The 18,450-nt window shown below is 38.6% G+C and overlaps 1 protein-coding gene across 12 annotated transcripts in view; it reads right to left on the bottom strand.

The window, feature by feature from the left end:
• AIG1 (androgen induced 1) overlaps positions 1-18,450 on the bottom strand; it is a 257,056-nt gene that overhangs the window by 173,603 nt on the left and 65,003 nt on the right. For 11 of the 12 annotated variants that reach the window (XM_081531031.1, XM_081531032.1, XM_081531033.1 and 8 more), the window contains one exon: positions 7,025-7,180. The exons of the other annotated variant lie outside the window; for it this stretch is intronic. In XM_081531031.1, coding sequence (XP_081387157.1) covers positions 7,025-7,180 — 156 coding nt within the window. The remainder of the gene's footprint in view (positions 1-7,024; positions 7,181-18,450) is intronic. 12 annotated transcript variants of the gene reach the window in all.

Here is an 18,450-nt window from a genome sequence, read left to right as displayed (position 1 = left end):
AATGAGACCTATGGGGAGGCCGGCTGATGGAGCTTCTGGGAAAGGTTTATTTGTATGACGAAAAGACAAACCCTTTGAGGAGAGCTCCCTTAAGAGTGTCTTCCTCTCCCTGCCTTGAACATGGCTGCAAAGCATATGGTATGTGGTGGTTTATCAGCCCTCTAGAGATTGAAAGTAGCAAGTTCAAAGAAAGTCAGCACTCCAGAGAAAGAAAAGTGGAAAATAGAAAACACATAAGCTTCAAATGATAATACTGAGCAATACTACCCTAAAACTTCCTGCTTACAGACTTCTTATTTTATGAGACACTGAATATATTTATTGTTTAAACCACAGTTGGTTGGATATTCACTCAAAAAACACTGAATTATTTAGACATTGCTTCTGATGCTTGGGTTATAGCAGTAAACCAAACACACAAGCTCTCTAACCTCACAGAGCATGTATCAAGTCAGAGAAGACAAACCGTAGAAATGAAAGAATAAACATAATAATGTGCCAGTAGCAGTAATCATGACGGAGAATACAAAGCAAGTTAAGGGGACAGAGAACGACAAGGGCTGATTTATAAAGTTTATTCATGGAAGCGTTTCTGAGGTGAAATAATTTGAGCAGTCTTGAATGATGTGAAAAAGTGAGCCAGGTGAGTATCTGGTGATACTCTGTTTCTTACAGCTGAAAGCATCACTAACTTACACATCCAGTAAGTTTTTAGTCATTATTCAAAACAGAGCTCTGATATCATCATTTCTGGGAAGTCTTTCAGGACTTCCTACTCACTAAAATAAATGCCTTCTTCTTGCAGGCTACTTCTATACTTACATGTATTGTTATACTCTTCATGTCTTCTTTTAATTCACTTGCTGAAATAACTTATATAAAGTCACCTTCTCTAGACTGTGAGACCCTGAAGGGCAAGATCAGTCACTGTTGTCTCGGCTCCTAGCACTACCTGGGAAGCTCCATATACCCATAAATAACTACTGATTTGAATAGAACTTCTGTTCTTTGAATGCTCTGCCTATAAATGAGTGGATTATAGTAAAATTTTGTTAAAAGTGCGGTTATGTTTTGTGTTGAAGGAATTTGTTTGCAAGCTGACTTTAGCATGAACGTGTACAAATTAAATAGTTAAACTAGGCAGAAAATCTTTGCTTTTCACTTAGGAGAGAAGGATATACAAGATGGTTAAGAAGCAACTCGGTTCCCTATCAGGTATATCTGACTGGTCATATTATGTCCTTGGTCTTTTGAAAAGACTATCAAAAAGGTGATCATAGGCAACTAACCTAGGTTAGGCAAAGACCGTCTTCTGAGCATTTCTTTTGGAATGGGAGGAAAATGCTCCTTTTGCTTACTGATCTTGAATGAATCCTCATCTCTAAACCTTCCCCCTTGCACCATTCAACACACACTCATTTAGCACAGGGGTAAAGCCTAAGACTGACTCAACATCAAAGAACTAGTTTTAACCATAAAATATGACCTAGCAGATATTATATTCTTAACTTCAAAGGTGAAGAGAAAGGGCATTGGAAGAAACTTAAAACATCAATGAAGGCTTAAAGAAAAAATAGAAAAGAGTTTGATTTTAGGTACTTGTGTGAAAATTTAATAAAGAGAAGATCAGGAGATATTAAGTGTATTTAATCCCAAGTTTTCCCTTAATACCAAAATAGAAGAAAAGACATTTGCTTTTATTTATAATCTCAAATGGAACCTAATTTCCTTCCTTTGTGTTATGTTAACAGACATTGATATTAGTAACTAATATTCATTAATAAGTTTGCTTTCCATTTAAGCCAATCTCTTACCTCTGAAAATCAGAAATGAACATTTTTTTTAAATTGTAGAAGTATGACAATCTAAATTCATATGCATCAAAAATTTTTTCTGAAGGATGGCTTAGTTAGCTAGTGTATCAATAAATGAAGAATTTGAAGAATCTCATTTTGAAAATAACTGCTAGATACTTTTTCTTTGAGTATGCATCTAAAATTTCAATTTCCATTTTCCATGTTTCCCAAAGAAGCAGGTACCACACAGTTCCCATCATAAGCAAAAGTGAGTTTTACAGGGATCTAGACTAGGTTGTTCCATGTCAAATCTTCACAAAATCTTTATAAGAACATGATTATAACACCAGAAAAGGGTTACTTAACAGCTCTGAAACTCAACTCAGATGAAAACCTCAAATTCCAGAAAAGCTCATCCTGGCACATGCTGGTTTGCTCACAATATCTTGGGTCCCACCCTAGGTTAGACCAGATTCAAATTTACAGGACTTTCTCAGACGGTTCCCAATTTTTTGAGACTGGTACATCCTCATCGTCACCCACCTGCCAAAGTTAGTTAAGCAGCAACCCGACATCGGGTCTAGAGCTACCTAAGTGAGCCCAGGGACAAAGGTGTACCGAGAAGATGGTGAGAGCGGATTATGTGCATCCTGCAAGCTGAGCAGCTGTGGATGAATGGGATGCACAGACTTGAACTGATGGAAAATATGATTGTTCTTCATCATTAAATGAGCTGCTTAGGCCTACAGTTGGCGACACATTTAGGACTTTTGAAAGAGGAAATTTCATACTCATCATACTCATTTTTTACTACTCTTATTTTCTTTTTATTTTTGGTTGAAAGCCTTAGCCTGTTCTCTTAACTAGAAGAGTATCTGCCAGCATGAAAGTCAACGGAACTCACGGGAGACAAAAGACATTCTTGGTTTGATTGCTCCTAATAAACTTCAGTGCTTCCAGACCACATAATGTCATAGAATTATTTGTAATGCTTCTTTAAAAGGGTGACAGGGTTCAGAAATGAACTGCACATGGTAAGATGAGCCTCCCAGGGGTTGTCCCTGCAAAAATGAGCTGCAAGGCTTTGGGAGTGGTGGTGGTTTCCGGCCATTAGCATCACTAATCAAGGCCAGCTTTGCATTTATGGGAATCTACACAAATCAGGATGATACATGTGCTATGTTCACTCAAGCAACCCTGCCTGGTTTCTGCAAGGTTATGCTGAAACAAAGCTTCACCTCAATTATCTTGCATTGGAATGCTTCATTATTTTTATATATCCTTGAGAAAGACAGACTGCATGAAGTAGAGGCATCAGGTCCATGGGTCACAGAATCATACTTAGTGCTTCATGCCCACATAGAGCAATTACAGTCGGCTCTCAATTAACCTTGTTATTGGAGGAAGCATTAGTGGAGAAAATAAAAGTCCTAGATAACATACCCGGGTCTTTCTTGCTGCCACAGTTGCAGATGAGGTGAGAGAGACAGAAATAATGGAAATGTCCGGAAAAGCTCAGGGTGGAGAGGTTTCTTTGGGAAACTTTGAGCAGAGGTGATACATTCAGCTGCCATTCTGCCCTCTTTTCAGGCCCACTGCCTTTTTGCCTTGTGTACTAAAAGTCCCTTCCGTTTCATGTCCAACTCTTTGGAACCCTATGGACTATAGGCTGCCAGATCCTATCCTCTGTCCATGGGATTCTCCAGTCAAGAATACCAGAGTGGCTTGCCATACCCTTCTCCAAGGGATCTTCTCAACCCAGGGATCGAACCCTTGTTTCTTATGTCTTCTGCATTGTCAAGTGGGTTCTTTACCACTAGCACCACCAGGGAAGCCCTTTTGCCCTGCACCAAGAAGCAAAAATGACACTGCTTCCCCCTTCAAACTTGTGGTTGACTAAAGTGTGGAGCTGAGAAAGCCTGGAGAAGGCAGCAGAGGAGGTCCTCTGTGAGGCTGGTAGTCACCTGGCAGTCAGAGCCTGGAGGTCCCTGAGGACTGACCACAGACTTCTAAGTGGAGTCTCTGCATCTTCCTTCTTCAGAGGCTCAAGCCACGTCCCAGGCTTTCTGGGCACAGGGAGAGTGCTGGGATTTGCCCTTCAGTATTTTGACTGTGTCAACCAACATGATACAAGGTGTTCAATTACAAATGTTAGAACCAATCATTTGCCTACATGGGCATTCTTACACTAAAGATTCCTACAAGTCCTGGGCGTCACTGCTATTTCCATCTGTCTGATGTAGTGAACCTTTTGGGCTGGGTACCTCCCTCTCAGGCCAGGAGCCACAGGAAGAATAAAGAGGACACCTTTTCAAGTGATTCCCAGTGACACTGCTTCAGGAAGGGCTCATATGCTAACAAGGAAGAAAGTCTTAAGTGATGAAACTACTGTGGAATTCGAGACCCTAATGAGCAGCTGGGAACCCCTGAAGGCAGGGGAACCCCTGAAGTCACAGTAGAGACTAGGGCTCATTTGAAAGGAAAGCTGGGAAGTAGAGAGAAAGACAAGGGAAATATCATGAAACTGTATGTTTACATGAAAAAAAAATTTTGGATAAAAATGATTGTTATTGTTTAGTTGCTCAGTTGTGTCCAACTCTTTGCAAGCCCATGAACTTCATCATGCCAGGCTTCCCTGTCCTTCACTGTCTCCTGGAGTTTGCTCAAACTCATGTCCATTGAGTTTAAAATGATATAAAAATGGTTATAAAGAGTCAAATTCATATCCTCTGTAAATATGACTTTATAATAAAATTAGTGGAAGCTAGGAAGAAGGAATTTATCAATCATTTTTTTTTGGCCTCAGAATGAATCTCTGTGTGTTAGAGTGAGAAGTCAGGTAAACAGACACATAAAATCAAACGACAGAGTAAGAAACAATGGAAAATGCAAGGAGATTACAAGCCAGGATTCTTCCTTATATTAGAAAGAGAGACAGAAAGATAAAAAGAGAGGGGCAGGAAGATAGGGAGGCTCCAAAAAGCTCAGGAAAAATAGAATGCTAGTGACTATAAAAAGGAAAGTGGCTCATTTTAACAGGGAAAATTATGACCCAAATATTGACTATAAAATATCAGCAGGCAAGAAAAAAAAATAAGAGTTAAAGAAATCAGTGAAACGGCACATCTCTGATTCATTATTTATTCTTTATATTCCTCTGTGAAGTTCATCGGCTAGGAAAGGTATATACATTATGTAATGAAAATATGATACTACGACTTTTGGAGCATAATAAAGGCATTATGATGTCTCCTCTCTCTTTTAAAACACAGAGAAAACAACAAACTGAAACATGGGAGAAAATATTGGATGTACTCAAATCAAACAAACAAGCAAACAAATAAACTCCCATTCTTTTTACAAATCACAAAGCATGCATGGACTAAATTCAGGAAGGATACTGAAAGTGGACAAATATCTCAAGTCTCAAGCAGGATAAAGTGTTTTAGGCTAAAGTAATGTCATAAATGTCTAGAGGGCATATGCAATAAGCCTTTGATTAGAGTAGCAAGACACACAACTTAAGCTCATAGAGACACAGTCTGACACCACATAACAGAAGCGGGCAGAGCAAAGAGGAAAGGATAATATTGTATTTCTATTTGACGCTGTATTGTGTTACTACTGTATTCCTTCTAACCAAGGAGGATCTCCAGAATCAGTGACATGCCTATAGAAATTCCAAGGGAGTAAACTGGAAAAGGGAATGCCTACCCACTACAGTATTCTTGCCTGGAGAATTTGGTGGATAGGTCCATAGGGTTGCAAAGAATCAGACATGACTGACTAACACTTTCACTTCAAGCAGGTAAAAAGTAACAGAAAACATACAAACTTGGATTTTCTAGATAACTCTTTCAAGTAGAAAGTGTAGGTCTTTACAGTTTATGGCAATGGAAATTTTCTCTTAGATAAGTATTCTCATAGAAGGTGCTTGAATTTTATAAGGCAAGTCTAAAGAAGGAAATATTGAATAACATATAAGGTATTTAACTCTGTTATGTTAAGCAACCAAGTTTGAGAGATCTGCTAGATGGCTTTAATCTGAGCATCTGTCTAGATTTTCAGAGGGTAAGGATGAATGAGGAGACATACGACCAGATCATACTACTTCCCTTGTCCTGTTGTTCAGAGCTAAGGGTTACTTCATTCCAAGAAGACATACTCAGTATGTAGAAAAAGCAATTCAGTGATAGTCTTGGTGCCTATTAACTGGTCTTAGAACAAGTGTATAGAGGCTTTAACTGGGTATAAATGTGGCAAATATGAGTAAGAGCCATTGGAAGGATTTAAACAGCAACTTTCTGACTCTGCCTACAAAGGACCTTGGACTTGGTGCACAGGTGTCTATTTCTCCACCTGATTTCTCTCAGGTGGCTGATGAAAGTCCTGTATTTGAATCACACAAAATGCTCTTACTTGTTATCACAATTTACAAGTGTTCTCTCATTCCTCTCCTGGCTCTTCACAGGTTAAAATCTATACAATCCCATGGTGCCCTGGCCCTCTATGTAGAGATGATGGGTAATTAACAGATCAGTGAAGGAAGTTAAGCTAGGGAGGGAATCTAACTGAAAAGAATGGAAATCAATGAAGCCAGAGTAGAACCAAACATTAAGCGGCATTTACTTAAGTGATATTAGCTAATGGCACCACTGAGTAAGTGAAGAAGTATGAGCTATTACTGACTTCCTCTCCCAAGTTCAAAAATAGAAGAATGATCACAGACCCATACATTTTAAGTCTGGGCTGCTTAAGAAACCATTACAGGTTGAACTGTGTCCCCCTAAAATTCCTATGCTGAAGTACTAACTCTCAGTATCTTGGAACGTGACCGTATTCAGAGGCAATGTCTTTAATGAGGCAAGGGAGATAAAATGATGTCATTGAGGGTCCCTGATCCAGTATGACTGTATCCTTCTAAGAAGGGGAGATTGGGACAGGGATACACAGAGGAAAAAGCATGTGAAGATACAGGAAAAGGAGGCCGCTTGCAAGCCAAGGACAGAGGCCTCCGAAGAAATCAACCCTGTGGACACCTGGATATCAGACTTGCAGGCTCTAGAAATGGGAAAAACTAAATTTCTGTTGTTTAAGCCACTCAGTCTGCGGTGCTGTGCTATGGTAGCCCCAGTGCAGAAGCCTACAAGGAGCCCTGTTTTCCCTCTGAGAAGTCTAATATGAGACCCATTTCTTTTGTGGTTAAATGCAATTTACATCATACTCACAACCCCAACAGGAAAGGCCAATACAGCCAGCATCCAGTCCCGGAGAGAGATGAGCTTCTTGAGCTGTCTTTCCTGTTCTTGGTTCCCACTTCCTCTAGTCAGAAGACTGGAAAGATCAGTCAGCACACAGATGCCAAAAAAGACAGCTTGGATAACCTGGAGGGAGACAATGATTGGTAGTAAGTCAATAAGATAGAAAGAGACCCAACCTGGAAAAGAGCAAACCAGCTATACCTCTGCAACATGACATAGGGTAAGAGAGGATGAGAAGCACATTTAAAGACCTGGCCCTGAAAAAAAGAGAAAGACTCAAATATTTGCAACGTGCTATCATAGGTGAGAAAATCCATCTTAAAACACTACTTCTATTTTTGCTAAGGACAAATGCAAAACATGCACGGGCAGAAACTGGTATCAGTTCTCAAAATGACATATCCCTTATTTTAAAACATCACATCTGTGGTTTAGTAATATTGACTAGTGCAATTTAACAAACATCTAAAAAGTGCAAAGAAAAAGATAAAGAAAAAGATCAATAATAAATGAGACAATTAAGTCTGAATGTGAAGAAACCTTCCTACGATTTAATCTCTTAGGGTCAAAATTTTTTCTACCAAAGGAAGTGGTAGAAAGCTTCTAGTCCTTGAGCCACAGAGAAATCAACTGAATGCAATCATCAAGACTGAAACAGAGCAATTTTCTGTTGCCAAACTTGGACTAAATGACCTCCGTCTGAGTTTTCAATCTTTATGAAATAACATCTTTCCGAAGTAAGGTAAACTTAGATACTCACATATTTCCCCCCAAAATGTACAACAACTTGTACATTCCAAAGTCAATTACAAATACTTACATAGCTATGTTTGCTTGGACCATCACAGAGAACATTGAAATGCTAGAGCCCATATATTCATGAAATTCCTAAAGTGAGGGTAAAAGTGTTGGTGATCCAGAGCTACGAGTGAAGGCAAGCAGAATACTGTAACATAACTTGGCAGATGGTAATTCTAATTATGCAAAGGGCAGAAAATATATTCCCTGGGCTCAAAGTCATATCCATTTAGCACCAAGAACGGATTCAGGGGAATTTTTCTAGTTCCATTTATAAGAAATAATTTACTGATGATGTATTTGTACAAGATACAATTTTGCTCATTATGGTTAGAAAACATAACAAAATAATTTTCTTAGTGAATTATCATCTTGGCAGTGGAACGAATCTGTGAAAGTTCTGTTCCTCACTGAGGCACAGGACAAAGGGGGGAGAAGGACCCTCAAAATTACCTGGTTCTATCTCTTGGAAAAGCACAGACACACTCAGTTTTGTTAACCATTCTGGTTAAATTTTTATCTAAGCCATTTGAAAAATTCCCAACAATGAAGATTCCATCACCAGGTAATACATCAAGCTCTTTTGAAATCAGCAAATCCTACTGTTATTAGTCATTCTTAGCCAGAATAGTGTTCTATTCTTTTTCATAACTTAGCCTACTTTTGCCTTCAATGACTTAGGATTTCTTGCTTTTCTACAACCAGAAAAACCAGAGTGGGAGAAGCTAAAACTGCTACATTGAGCATGGCACAATTAAAAGTGTTGGCAAGAATCATGCTATGATGACCAGAAATAATTTAAATGACTCAGGGAATAATTTGCCACTTGGGAAAATTTTCCATCACACATCTTAATGACTTTAGATGTTAGACCTTTATGTCAACTCTAATGGGGTTTGAGAAAGTGGGGAATAATACTGGGAAATAATAATCTCTATTACAATCTGGTAGTGAACATATTAAAAGGTGTCCTCCCTTATCAATAATCAGAGAAATGCAAATTTAGATCACAATGAGATATCATTTTTCTCATCCATGTAACTACTGACTATTGTAATTAAATTCTGACAGTACCAAGGGTTATAAGGATGCAGAATAACCAGAATTCTTATGGTAGGAATGAAAATTGGGAAAACCACTTTGAAGAAAAACTGGTAGTGGCTAGTGATCTAAAAATTCATTTACTCTTTCTAGTGACTTCAGTATGAAGTCACATCTACAAGAAAGTTAATTTCAGCATTCAGCTTCAGTAAATAAACACAATCTAAAATCTCTTAATAGCTGATTAGATAAATCATGCTACAGTCATACAATGGAATTCTAAACACACATCAATTTTTCACTCTCACAACAAAATACTAAACAAACAAAAAAGGAAACAAAAAAATGCTGCATATTGAGAGCATTAAAACAAATTTCAAAAAACGCAAAGATAAATTCAAAGATGCATGCATATAAGGTAAAATATGAAGAAACACACAGAATTAATAACACTAAAATTAAGTACCTCTACAAGGAGGATGAGATTGAAGGAAGGACACAAGAGCCTCAACTATATCAGTATTTTCTTTCTTAGGTTGATTATTGGGTATACGGATTCCCAACAGATTGGGAAAGACTAGAGATCTCTTCAAGAAAATTAGAGATACCAAAGGAACATTTCATGCAAACACAGACTCGATAAAGGACAGAAATGGAATGGACCTAACAGAAGCAGAAGATATTAAGAAGACGTGGCAAGAATACACAGAAGAACTGTACAAAAAAGATCTTCATGACCCAGATAATCATGATGGTGTGATCACTCACCTAGAGCCAGACATCCTGGAATGTGAAGTCAAGTGGGCCTTAGAAAGCATCACTACGAACAAAGCCAGTGGAGGTGATGGAATTCCAGTTGAGCTATTTCAAATCCTGAAAGATGATGCTGTGAAAGTGCTGCACTCAATATGCCAGCAAATTTGGAAAACTCAGAAGTGGCCACAGGACTGGAAAAGGTCAGTTTTCATTCCAATCCCAAAGAAAGGCAATGCCAAAGAATGCTCAAACTACCGCACAATTGCACTCATCTCACATGCTAGTAAAGTAATGCTCAAAATTCTCCAAGCCAGGCTTCAGCAATACGTGAACCATGAACTTCCAGATGTTCAAGCTGGTTTTAGAAAAGGCAGAGGAACCAGAGATCAAATTGCCAATATCCGATGCATCATCGAAAAAGCAAGAGAGTTCCAGAAAAACATCTATTTCTGCTTTATTGACTATGCCAAAGCCTTTGACTGTGTGGATCACAATAAACTGTGGAAAATTCTGAAAGAGATGGGAATACCAGACCATCTGACCTGTCTCTTGAGAAACCTGTATGCAGGTCAGGAAGCAACAGTTAGAACTGGACATGGAACAACAGACTGGTTCCAAATAGGAAAAGGAGTACGTCAAGGCTGTATATTGTCACCCTGCTTATTTCACTTATATGCAAAGTACATCATGAGAAACGCTGGGCTGGAAGAAGCACAAGCTGCAATCAAGATTGCCGGGAGAAATAACAATAACCTCAGATATGCAGATGACACCATCCTTATGGCAGAAAGTGAAGAAGAACTAAAGAGCCTCTTGATGAAAGTGAAAGAGGAGAGTGAAAAAGTTGGCTTAAAGCTCAACGTTCAGAAAACTAAGATCATGGCATCTGGTCCCATCACTTCATGGGAAATAGATGGGGAAACAGTGGAAACAGTGTCAGACTTTATTTTTTGGGCTCCAAAATCACTACAGATGGTGACTGCAGCCATGAAATTAAAAGACGCTTACTCCTTGGAAGGAAGGTTATGGCCAACCTAGATAGCATATTTAAAAGCAGAGACATTACTCTGCCAACAAAAGTCCGTCTAGTCAAGGCTATGGTTTTTCCAGTGGTCATGTATGGATGTGAGAGTTGGATAGTGAAGAAAGCTGAGGGCCGCAGAATTGATGCTTTTGAGCTGTGGTGTTGGAGAAGACTCTTGAGAGTCCCTTGGACTGCAAGGAGATCCAATCAATCCATCCTAAAGGAGATCAGTCCTGGGTGTTCATTGAAAGGACTGATGCTGAAGCTGAAACTCCAATACTTTGGCCACCTCATGCGAAGAGTTGACTCATTGGAAAAGACCTTAATGCTGGGTAGGATTGGGGGCAGGAGGAGAAGGGGACGACAGAGGATGAGATGGTTGGATGGCATCACTGACTCGATGGACATGGGTTTGGGTAGACTCCGGGAGTTGGTGATGGACAGAGAGGCCTGGCGTGCTGCAATTCATGGGGTCACAAAGAGTCAGACATGACTGAGCAACTCAAGTGAACTGAACTATATACTTCATTATTATGAAACATTTTCAAATAACTTTAGAAAGAGTGGTTTTCTTACTTTTGGAATATTGTTAACTAGTTTCTTTCAATTCCCTTCCTTCCACATCAGTTTCCTCTAGTTTCAAAGATCAGCTAATAGTAGCAGAATTTAGTGAGCTCAAGTGAATTAGGTGAATTTTAAAATTCCATGGTCAAGTAACAGATACCATATTTGTCTCCTACCATAAACTAGATATTTGTAATAAATAGAGAAATCAATTTTTCATATATTGGGCTTTTCCCCTCTGTAATCAGCCAGAGAAACCTGTTTTCTAAGGGGCTCACATGACGATATCAGGCCCACTGTGGATAATTCTCCTTGGCCATATAAAGTAATGTAATTAAAGGAGGATCATACTCGCAGGATCTTCCAAAACCCAGTGGGAGGAGACTATGCAAATGTGAGTATCACTGAGGGTCATTTGAGAATTCTACCCCCCATAAACACATTCTCAAGAGCCCAATTAGGATATACAGGTATTCAAGTTCTGACCAATCAAACAGAGAGGCCTTATAGACTACAACAGGCATTCAGTAGAGACCCAAGACACTTAATACTTCAATAGCAGTGCTAAGATGGCCCTAGAATAAAGGTGACTCTAGATCTAACTCAACAATACTTAAAAACAAGCCTCAAAGAAAAAACAATCAGGCTGATCTTTGAATAACTTAAATATCTGCAAGTATAAAATTCTATACTCCTTAAAGGAGGAGAACAAAATCCAAACATTTAACAATATCCAGCATCCAATCAAAAATTGCTAGACATATTAGACATGCCAAGAAATAGAGGAGAAGGCAACGGCAACCCACTCCAGTACTCTTGCCTGGAAAATCCCTGGTAGGCTGCAGTCCATGGGGTCACTAAGAGTCAGAGACAACTGAGCAACTTCACTTTCACTTTTCACTTTCATGCATTGGAGAAGGAAATGGCAACCCACTCCAGTGTTCTTGCCTGGAGAATCCCAGGGACGAGGGAGCCTTGTGGGCTGCCGTCTATGGGGTTGCATAGAGTCGAACACGACTGAAGCGACTTAGCAGCAGCAGCAGTAGCCAAGAAATAGAAAGTCCTTTAACCAGGAGAAAATGAATTGAATAAAAATAGGCACAGAAATGACAGAAATATTGGAATTAGAATACAAGAACATTAAACAACTAAATTAAATAAAGTCAAGAAGTTAAATAAAAACAATGAGAGAAAAAAAAATGTAAAGAATCAAACTGAACATTAAAAGTGAAGAAGATATTACCTGATATTAAAAAGTCACTGCATGGGAATAATAGATTAGCCACTACAGAAGAGAAGATTTAAAATTAAATACATAGCAAAAATAAACTATCCAAAATGAATCAAAGAAAGAAAAAAAGACTTTAAAAATTAACAGAACCTCAGTGAATTGTCAGACAATATCAAGCAATCTAATATACATGTATTAGAGCCCTGAAGAAGCAAAAGGTCATGTAGAAAGAATATGTGAATAAATAATGGCTGATGTTTTTCCAAATTTATTACAAACTATAAACTCACACGTACAAGAACCTAAATAATGGAGCACGTACAAAGAAAACTACATAAGCATAGTGCAATAAAAAGCTGAAAATCTGTGAAAAATAGGAAATCTTAACAGTCACTACAAAAAATGGCATTGCGTACAGAAAAATAAAGATTAAAAATATCTCAGACTTCTAAAACAAAACAAGGCAGAAAACAGCAAAATGATATCTTTAAAGTTCTTAAGGGGCAAAAACTGTCAAAGGTGAAAGACTTTTTCAGACAAATAGACAAAGGACTGGAAAAGGTCAGTTTTCATCCCAATCCCAAAGAAAAGCAATGCCAAAGAATGCTCAAACTACTGCACAATTGCACTCATCTCACACACTAGTAAAGTAATGCTCAAAATTCTCCAAGCCAGGCTTCAGCAATACATGAACTGTGAACTTCCAGATGTTCAAGCTGGTTTTAGAAAAGGCAGAGGAACCAGAGATCAAATTGCTAACATCCACTGGATCATTGAAAAAGCAAGAGAGTACCAGAAAAATACCTATTTCTGCTTTATTGAATATGCCAAAGCCTTTGACTGTGTGGATCACAATAAACTGTGGAAAATTCTGAAAGAGATGGGAATACCAGACCACCTGACCTGTCTCTTGAGAAACCTGTATGAAGGTCAGGAAGCAACAGTTAGAACTGCACATGGAACAACAGACTGGTTCCAAATTGGAAAAGGAGTGTATCAAGGCTGTATATTGTCACCCTGCTTATTTAACTTACATGCAGAGTACATCATGAGAAATGCTGGGCTGGAATGAAGCACAAGCTGGAATCAATATTGCCGGGAGAAATATCAGTAACCTCAGATATGCAGATGACATCACCTTTATGGCAGAAAGTGAAGAAGAACTAAAGAGCCCTTTGATGAAAGTGAAAGTGGAGAGTGAAAAAGTTGGCTTAAAGCTCAACGTTCAGAAAACTAAGATCATGGCATCTGGTCCCATCACTTCATGGGAAATAGATGGGGAAACTGTGGAAACAGTGGCTGACTTTATTTTTCTGGGCTCCAAAATCACTGCAGATGGTGACTGCAGCCATGAAATTAAAATATGCTTACTCCTTGGAAGGAAGGTTATGGCCAACCTAGATAGCATATTAAAAAGCAGAGACATTACTTTGCCAACAAAGGTTCATCTAGTCAAGGCTATGGTTTTTCCAGTAGTCATGTATGGATGTGAGAGTTGGACTCTAAAGAAAGCTGAGCGTCGAAGAATTTATGCTTTTGAACTGTGGTGTTGGAGAAGACTCTTGAGAGTCCCTTGGACTGCAAGGAGATCCAACCAGTCCATCCTAAAGGAGATCAGTCCTGGGTGTTCATTGGAAGGACTGATGTTGAAGCTGAAACTCCAATCCTTTGGCCACCTGATGCGAAGAGCTGGCTCATTGGAAAAGACCCTGATGCTGGGAAAGACTGATGGCAGGAGGAGAAGGGGACGACAGAGGATGAGATCGCTGGATGGCATCATTGACTCTATGGACATAGGTTTGGGTGGACTCAGGGAGTTGGTGATGGACAGGGAGGCCTGGCATGCTGCAGTTCATGGTGTCGCAAAGAGTCAGACACCACTGAGTGACTGAACTGAGACGAATAGTGCCAACAGACTTTCACTAAAGGAAATGTAAAAGGAATTGAGAATATGATACCAAATATAACTTCAAATTTAAACTAAGCAATGACAATTGCTAAAATAGTAAATATGTGGATAAACAAAAGATTTATCTTCTGATTTGTTTTATTTTTAAAGATAAATGACTACTTAAGGCAAAAATATAACAATATATTGTTTGGTTTTAAACATATTTGGAGATAAAATTATGATAATCATAGCACAAAAGATAAGGGAGGAATGGAAGGCATACTGCTCTGGAATTCTTAGTTACATATAAAGTGGTATAATATTATTTGGCAGAAGACAGTGACAAGTTAAAGATGCATATAAACCCTAGAGTAACCACTCAAAGAATAAAATGGAGATCTTTAGCTAGTGTATTGGTTTTCTGTGCTGAAAGACAAATAACCACAGACTTAGTAGCTTAACACACAAATTATTAGTTTACAGTTCTTTAGATCAGAAGTCCAGGTAAGTTAGTCTGGCTTCTATGCTCAGGTTACCACAATAGCAAACTTACAGTGTTGACCAAGTTGGGCTCTTATTTGGAGGCTCAAGAAAAGGATCCACTCTCAAGCCTTGAGCCTTAGCTCTTTTACACTACAAAACCGAAGTTCACATTCTCTTGTTAGCTGCCAGCCAGTCACTCTCAGCTCCTTGTATCTCCTCTCTAATCCATGTACAATTGCTCCCTCCATACTCAAATCCAGAATATCAATTACTCTTTATGCTTTCAGTTCAGTTCAGTCACTCAGTCGTGTCTGACTTTTTGCGACCCCATGAATTGCAGCACGCCAGGCCTCTCTGTCCACCACCAACTCCTGGAGTCTACCCAAACCCATGTCCATCGAGTCAGTGATGCCATCCAACCATCTCATCCTCTGTCGTCCCCTTCTCCTCCTGCCCCCAATCCTACCCAGCATCAGGGTCTTTTCCAATGAGTCAGCTCTTCGCATCAGATGGCCAAAGGATTGGAGTTTCAGCTTCAACATCAGTGCTTCCAATGAACACCCAGGACTGATCTCCTTTAGGATGGATTGATTGGATCTCCTTGCAGTCCAAGGGACTCTCAAGAGTCTTCTCCAACACCACAGCTCAAAAGCATCAATTCTGCGGCCCTCAGCTTTCTTCACTATCCAACTCTCACATCCATACATGACCACTGGAAAAACCATAGCCTTGACTAGACGGACCTTTGTTGGCAGAGTAATGTCTCTGCTTTTAAATATGCTATCTAGGTTGGCCATAACCTTCCAAGGAGTAAGCGTCTTTTAATTTCATGGCTGCAGTCACCATCTGTAGTGATTTTGGAGCCCCAAAAAATAAAGTCTGACACTGTTTCCACTGTTTTCCCATCTATTTCCCATGAAGTGATGGGACCAGATGCCATGATCTTGTTTTTGGAACGTTGAGCTTTAAGCCAACTTTTTCACTCTCCTCTTTCACTTTCATCAAGAGGCTCTTTAGTTCTTCTTCTCTTTATGCTTTAGATCTTTCTAAATCTCTCTTCTGTTTTCCTCTTCTGGCCTGAAAAAGCTTTCTAATCTTATAAGGGCTCATGTGATAATAAGATCAGGCCCACATGGATAATATTCTTTCTTAAGGTCAACTGTTTGTATATCATAGTGTAATCAGAGGAGTTGTAGCTCATTCATTCACAGGTTCCCAGGATTAGAGTGGTACATCTTTGGGGGCCAATTTAGAAATTCTATCTACTGTAAATAATAAACAAATACTGGAGATAAAATGGAACATTAACAATATCAAAGTATTCCAAAAGAAGTCAGAAATTGGGAAAAAGAAACAAAGAACAGATGACACAGAGAAAAAAATGTAAGATAGCAGACTTTAATCCAACAATGCTTATAATTACATTAAATACAAATGGTTTAAAGTTGCCAATTAAAAGGCAGAGATTGACAGACTGCATTTAAAAAACAAACAGCACTTCAAGTATAAAGATGTGGATTTGTTAAAAGTAAACGGATATGAACACTAATCATAAGAAAGATGGAATAGCTATATTAATATCAAAATAAGGTTTCAAGATAAGTGATATCACCAAAAATAAATCATGATAAAGGGATCAATTCACTAGCAAGTCGTAATGATCTTAAATGTGTACTACCATAGTTGAGCTTCAAAATGGAAGGAGCAAAAACTGATTTAACAAAGGTTTAAATTGCTCAATAAGCTTTTTTAAAATAAATAAATGATTCACTTGTTCTTGGATAACAGATGCCTCTATGAAGATTTAAAGTGCAAATGAAAGGAGAGAAATAGAATCTCATATTCCAGAAGAGAAAACCAAAGTTCTGCAAATATAAATGTAATAGTCTACACATTTTGCCAGACTTAGAAGATTAATAGTATTATGAAATCTTATATATCTCTGCAGCTGACTCCTCTTCTTAACCACTGGTGTTGTCTAACATAGCAGTCCCCTCACCATTACCCGGTGGCTGCCCTGTGACTGTCCGTAGGTCTCTCCAGTGGCTCTCCCCTGCTTATGGCCACAATACGGCTGCCATACCTTAACTGCTGTGGAAGACTTCCCCAAAGAATGTGGAAATCAAAGAGAGGAGATACCACAAAACAATTTTCTCCCAATTTCCAAACATCAGGAGACACAGAGGGATGTTGCGTATTGCTATCTTTTTTTTAACTCACACTGGCTAACTCTCAAAAGATAATACCTAAAAATTATGGAACAGTCTATCATTTCCTGGAGAGAAGCAAGGACTGACTTTTGGTGACTTGTTCATTTAAGAAGCAGTTAGTCAATACTGTTAAACCGTTTATATTTCTGCCACTTTGTTAAAATCTGACTTGCATTGACAGCTAACAAATCACATTAGAGACATTTCACTCTGCTGCTTGTATGTGTATGTATCATGCTGTCCACTGCAACTTAAAATTCATGAAGTTAAGAACGTAAAAGTCACATGAAGATGCACAAGTGAATCTTAAGTAGGATTCCCTTGAAGCATTATTCAGCTCCAGCCATTCTGCAGAGCTGGCATTTTCAAACCATCAGCTCAGCATGACATACATATACACCATCTGGCTTTGAGTTCCTAGCAGGCTGCTTGATCTTATTATTTTGTATCACATGTAGAAATGAAGTGGTCAAATGTACCATATCTCTCCAAGAAATATAAGTAGAAATCTATCAGAATGGAAAAAAAAAATTCCCAGGATATTTTGCAGTCATTCCAGCATTTATTCCTCTAGAATGTTCTCTACTGTTTAATTCGTTCTGCATCTTCCGTCCAACCCCTCAACTCTCCCTGGCAGGAAATCACAACTTATTTACTGAGTCATTTTATGTTTAGGATTCACTTCCACAAGTGTGGAAATGTACCCAAATTCCATTCATGTCTTCATCTTTCTTGACATGAGTATCTTTATTAAATTAACATTATTTTCCTTTTTCTCTGGAATGCACTAAACTATTACAATTCTGTTTATACTAGAGGGCAAATTCATTAGACTTCTAACATTTATTCCCAAACATATAAGACATAGTTTATTGAGAATGGATTTTATTTCATTTCACTAGGTCAACTTCAATATCCCCAGTTACATGTAATTGCACCAAAGCTATAGTCTCTATATCAGGTTATGTCATTACTTCAGTTGCTAATTTTTACATTTCTGACTAATTGGCCAAACTCAGGCAAGAACCAAGGATGCATCAAAATAGGAAAGGTAGTATAAGTAAGAAATGGAATCATTATTTGTATGAACTTTAAGGCCAGTAAAGGTGTCTTCACCTTTGGGAATAAGATTCCTTATAAATCAATGTACTGCATTTTGCTCATATTTTAGTTTCATAAGATTAATGAAAAGAGTACCATAATGCTTGTTTTGAATATTTTGCTTATTTTAAAGCTAATTTTTAGACACAGCAGTCAGAGGAAACAAGAAGATGGAACTCTGAGGGGTGGCAATGAAATTGGAGTGATGTGGATCATGGAATGAAGGAAAACTGTGGAGAGAACAGATGGAAAGAAGGCACTGAGATTTATAGGTGTCATAAGGGAAGGCCTGGA

This window comes from Giraffa tippelskirchi, chromosome 9 (genome assembly GCF_054371585.1).
Source record: "Giraffa tippelskirchi isolate mGirTip1 chromosome 9, T2T-mGirTip1v1.2.pri, whole genome shotgun sequence".
NCBI classification, from domain to species: Eukaryota; Metazoa; Chordata; class Mammalia; order Artiodactyla; family Giraffidae; genus Giraffa; species Giraffa tippelskirchi.
Note: the sequence above shows the minus strand (reverse complement) of the source record. Positions and strands in the feature narration are given on the sequence as shown.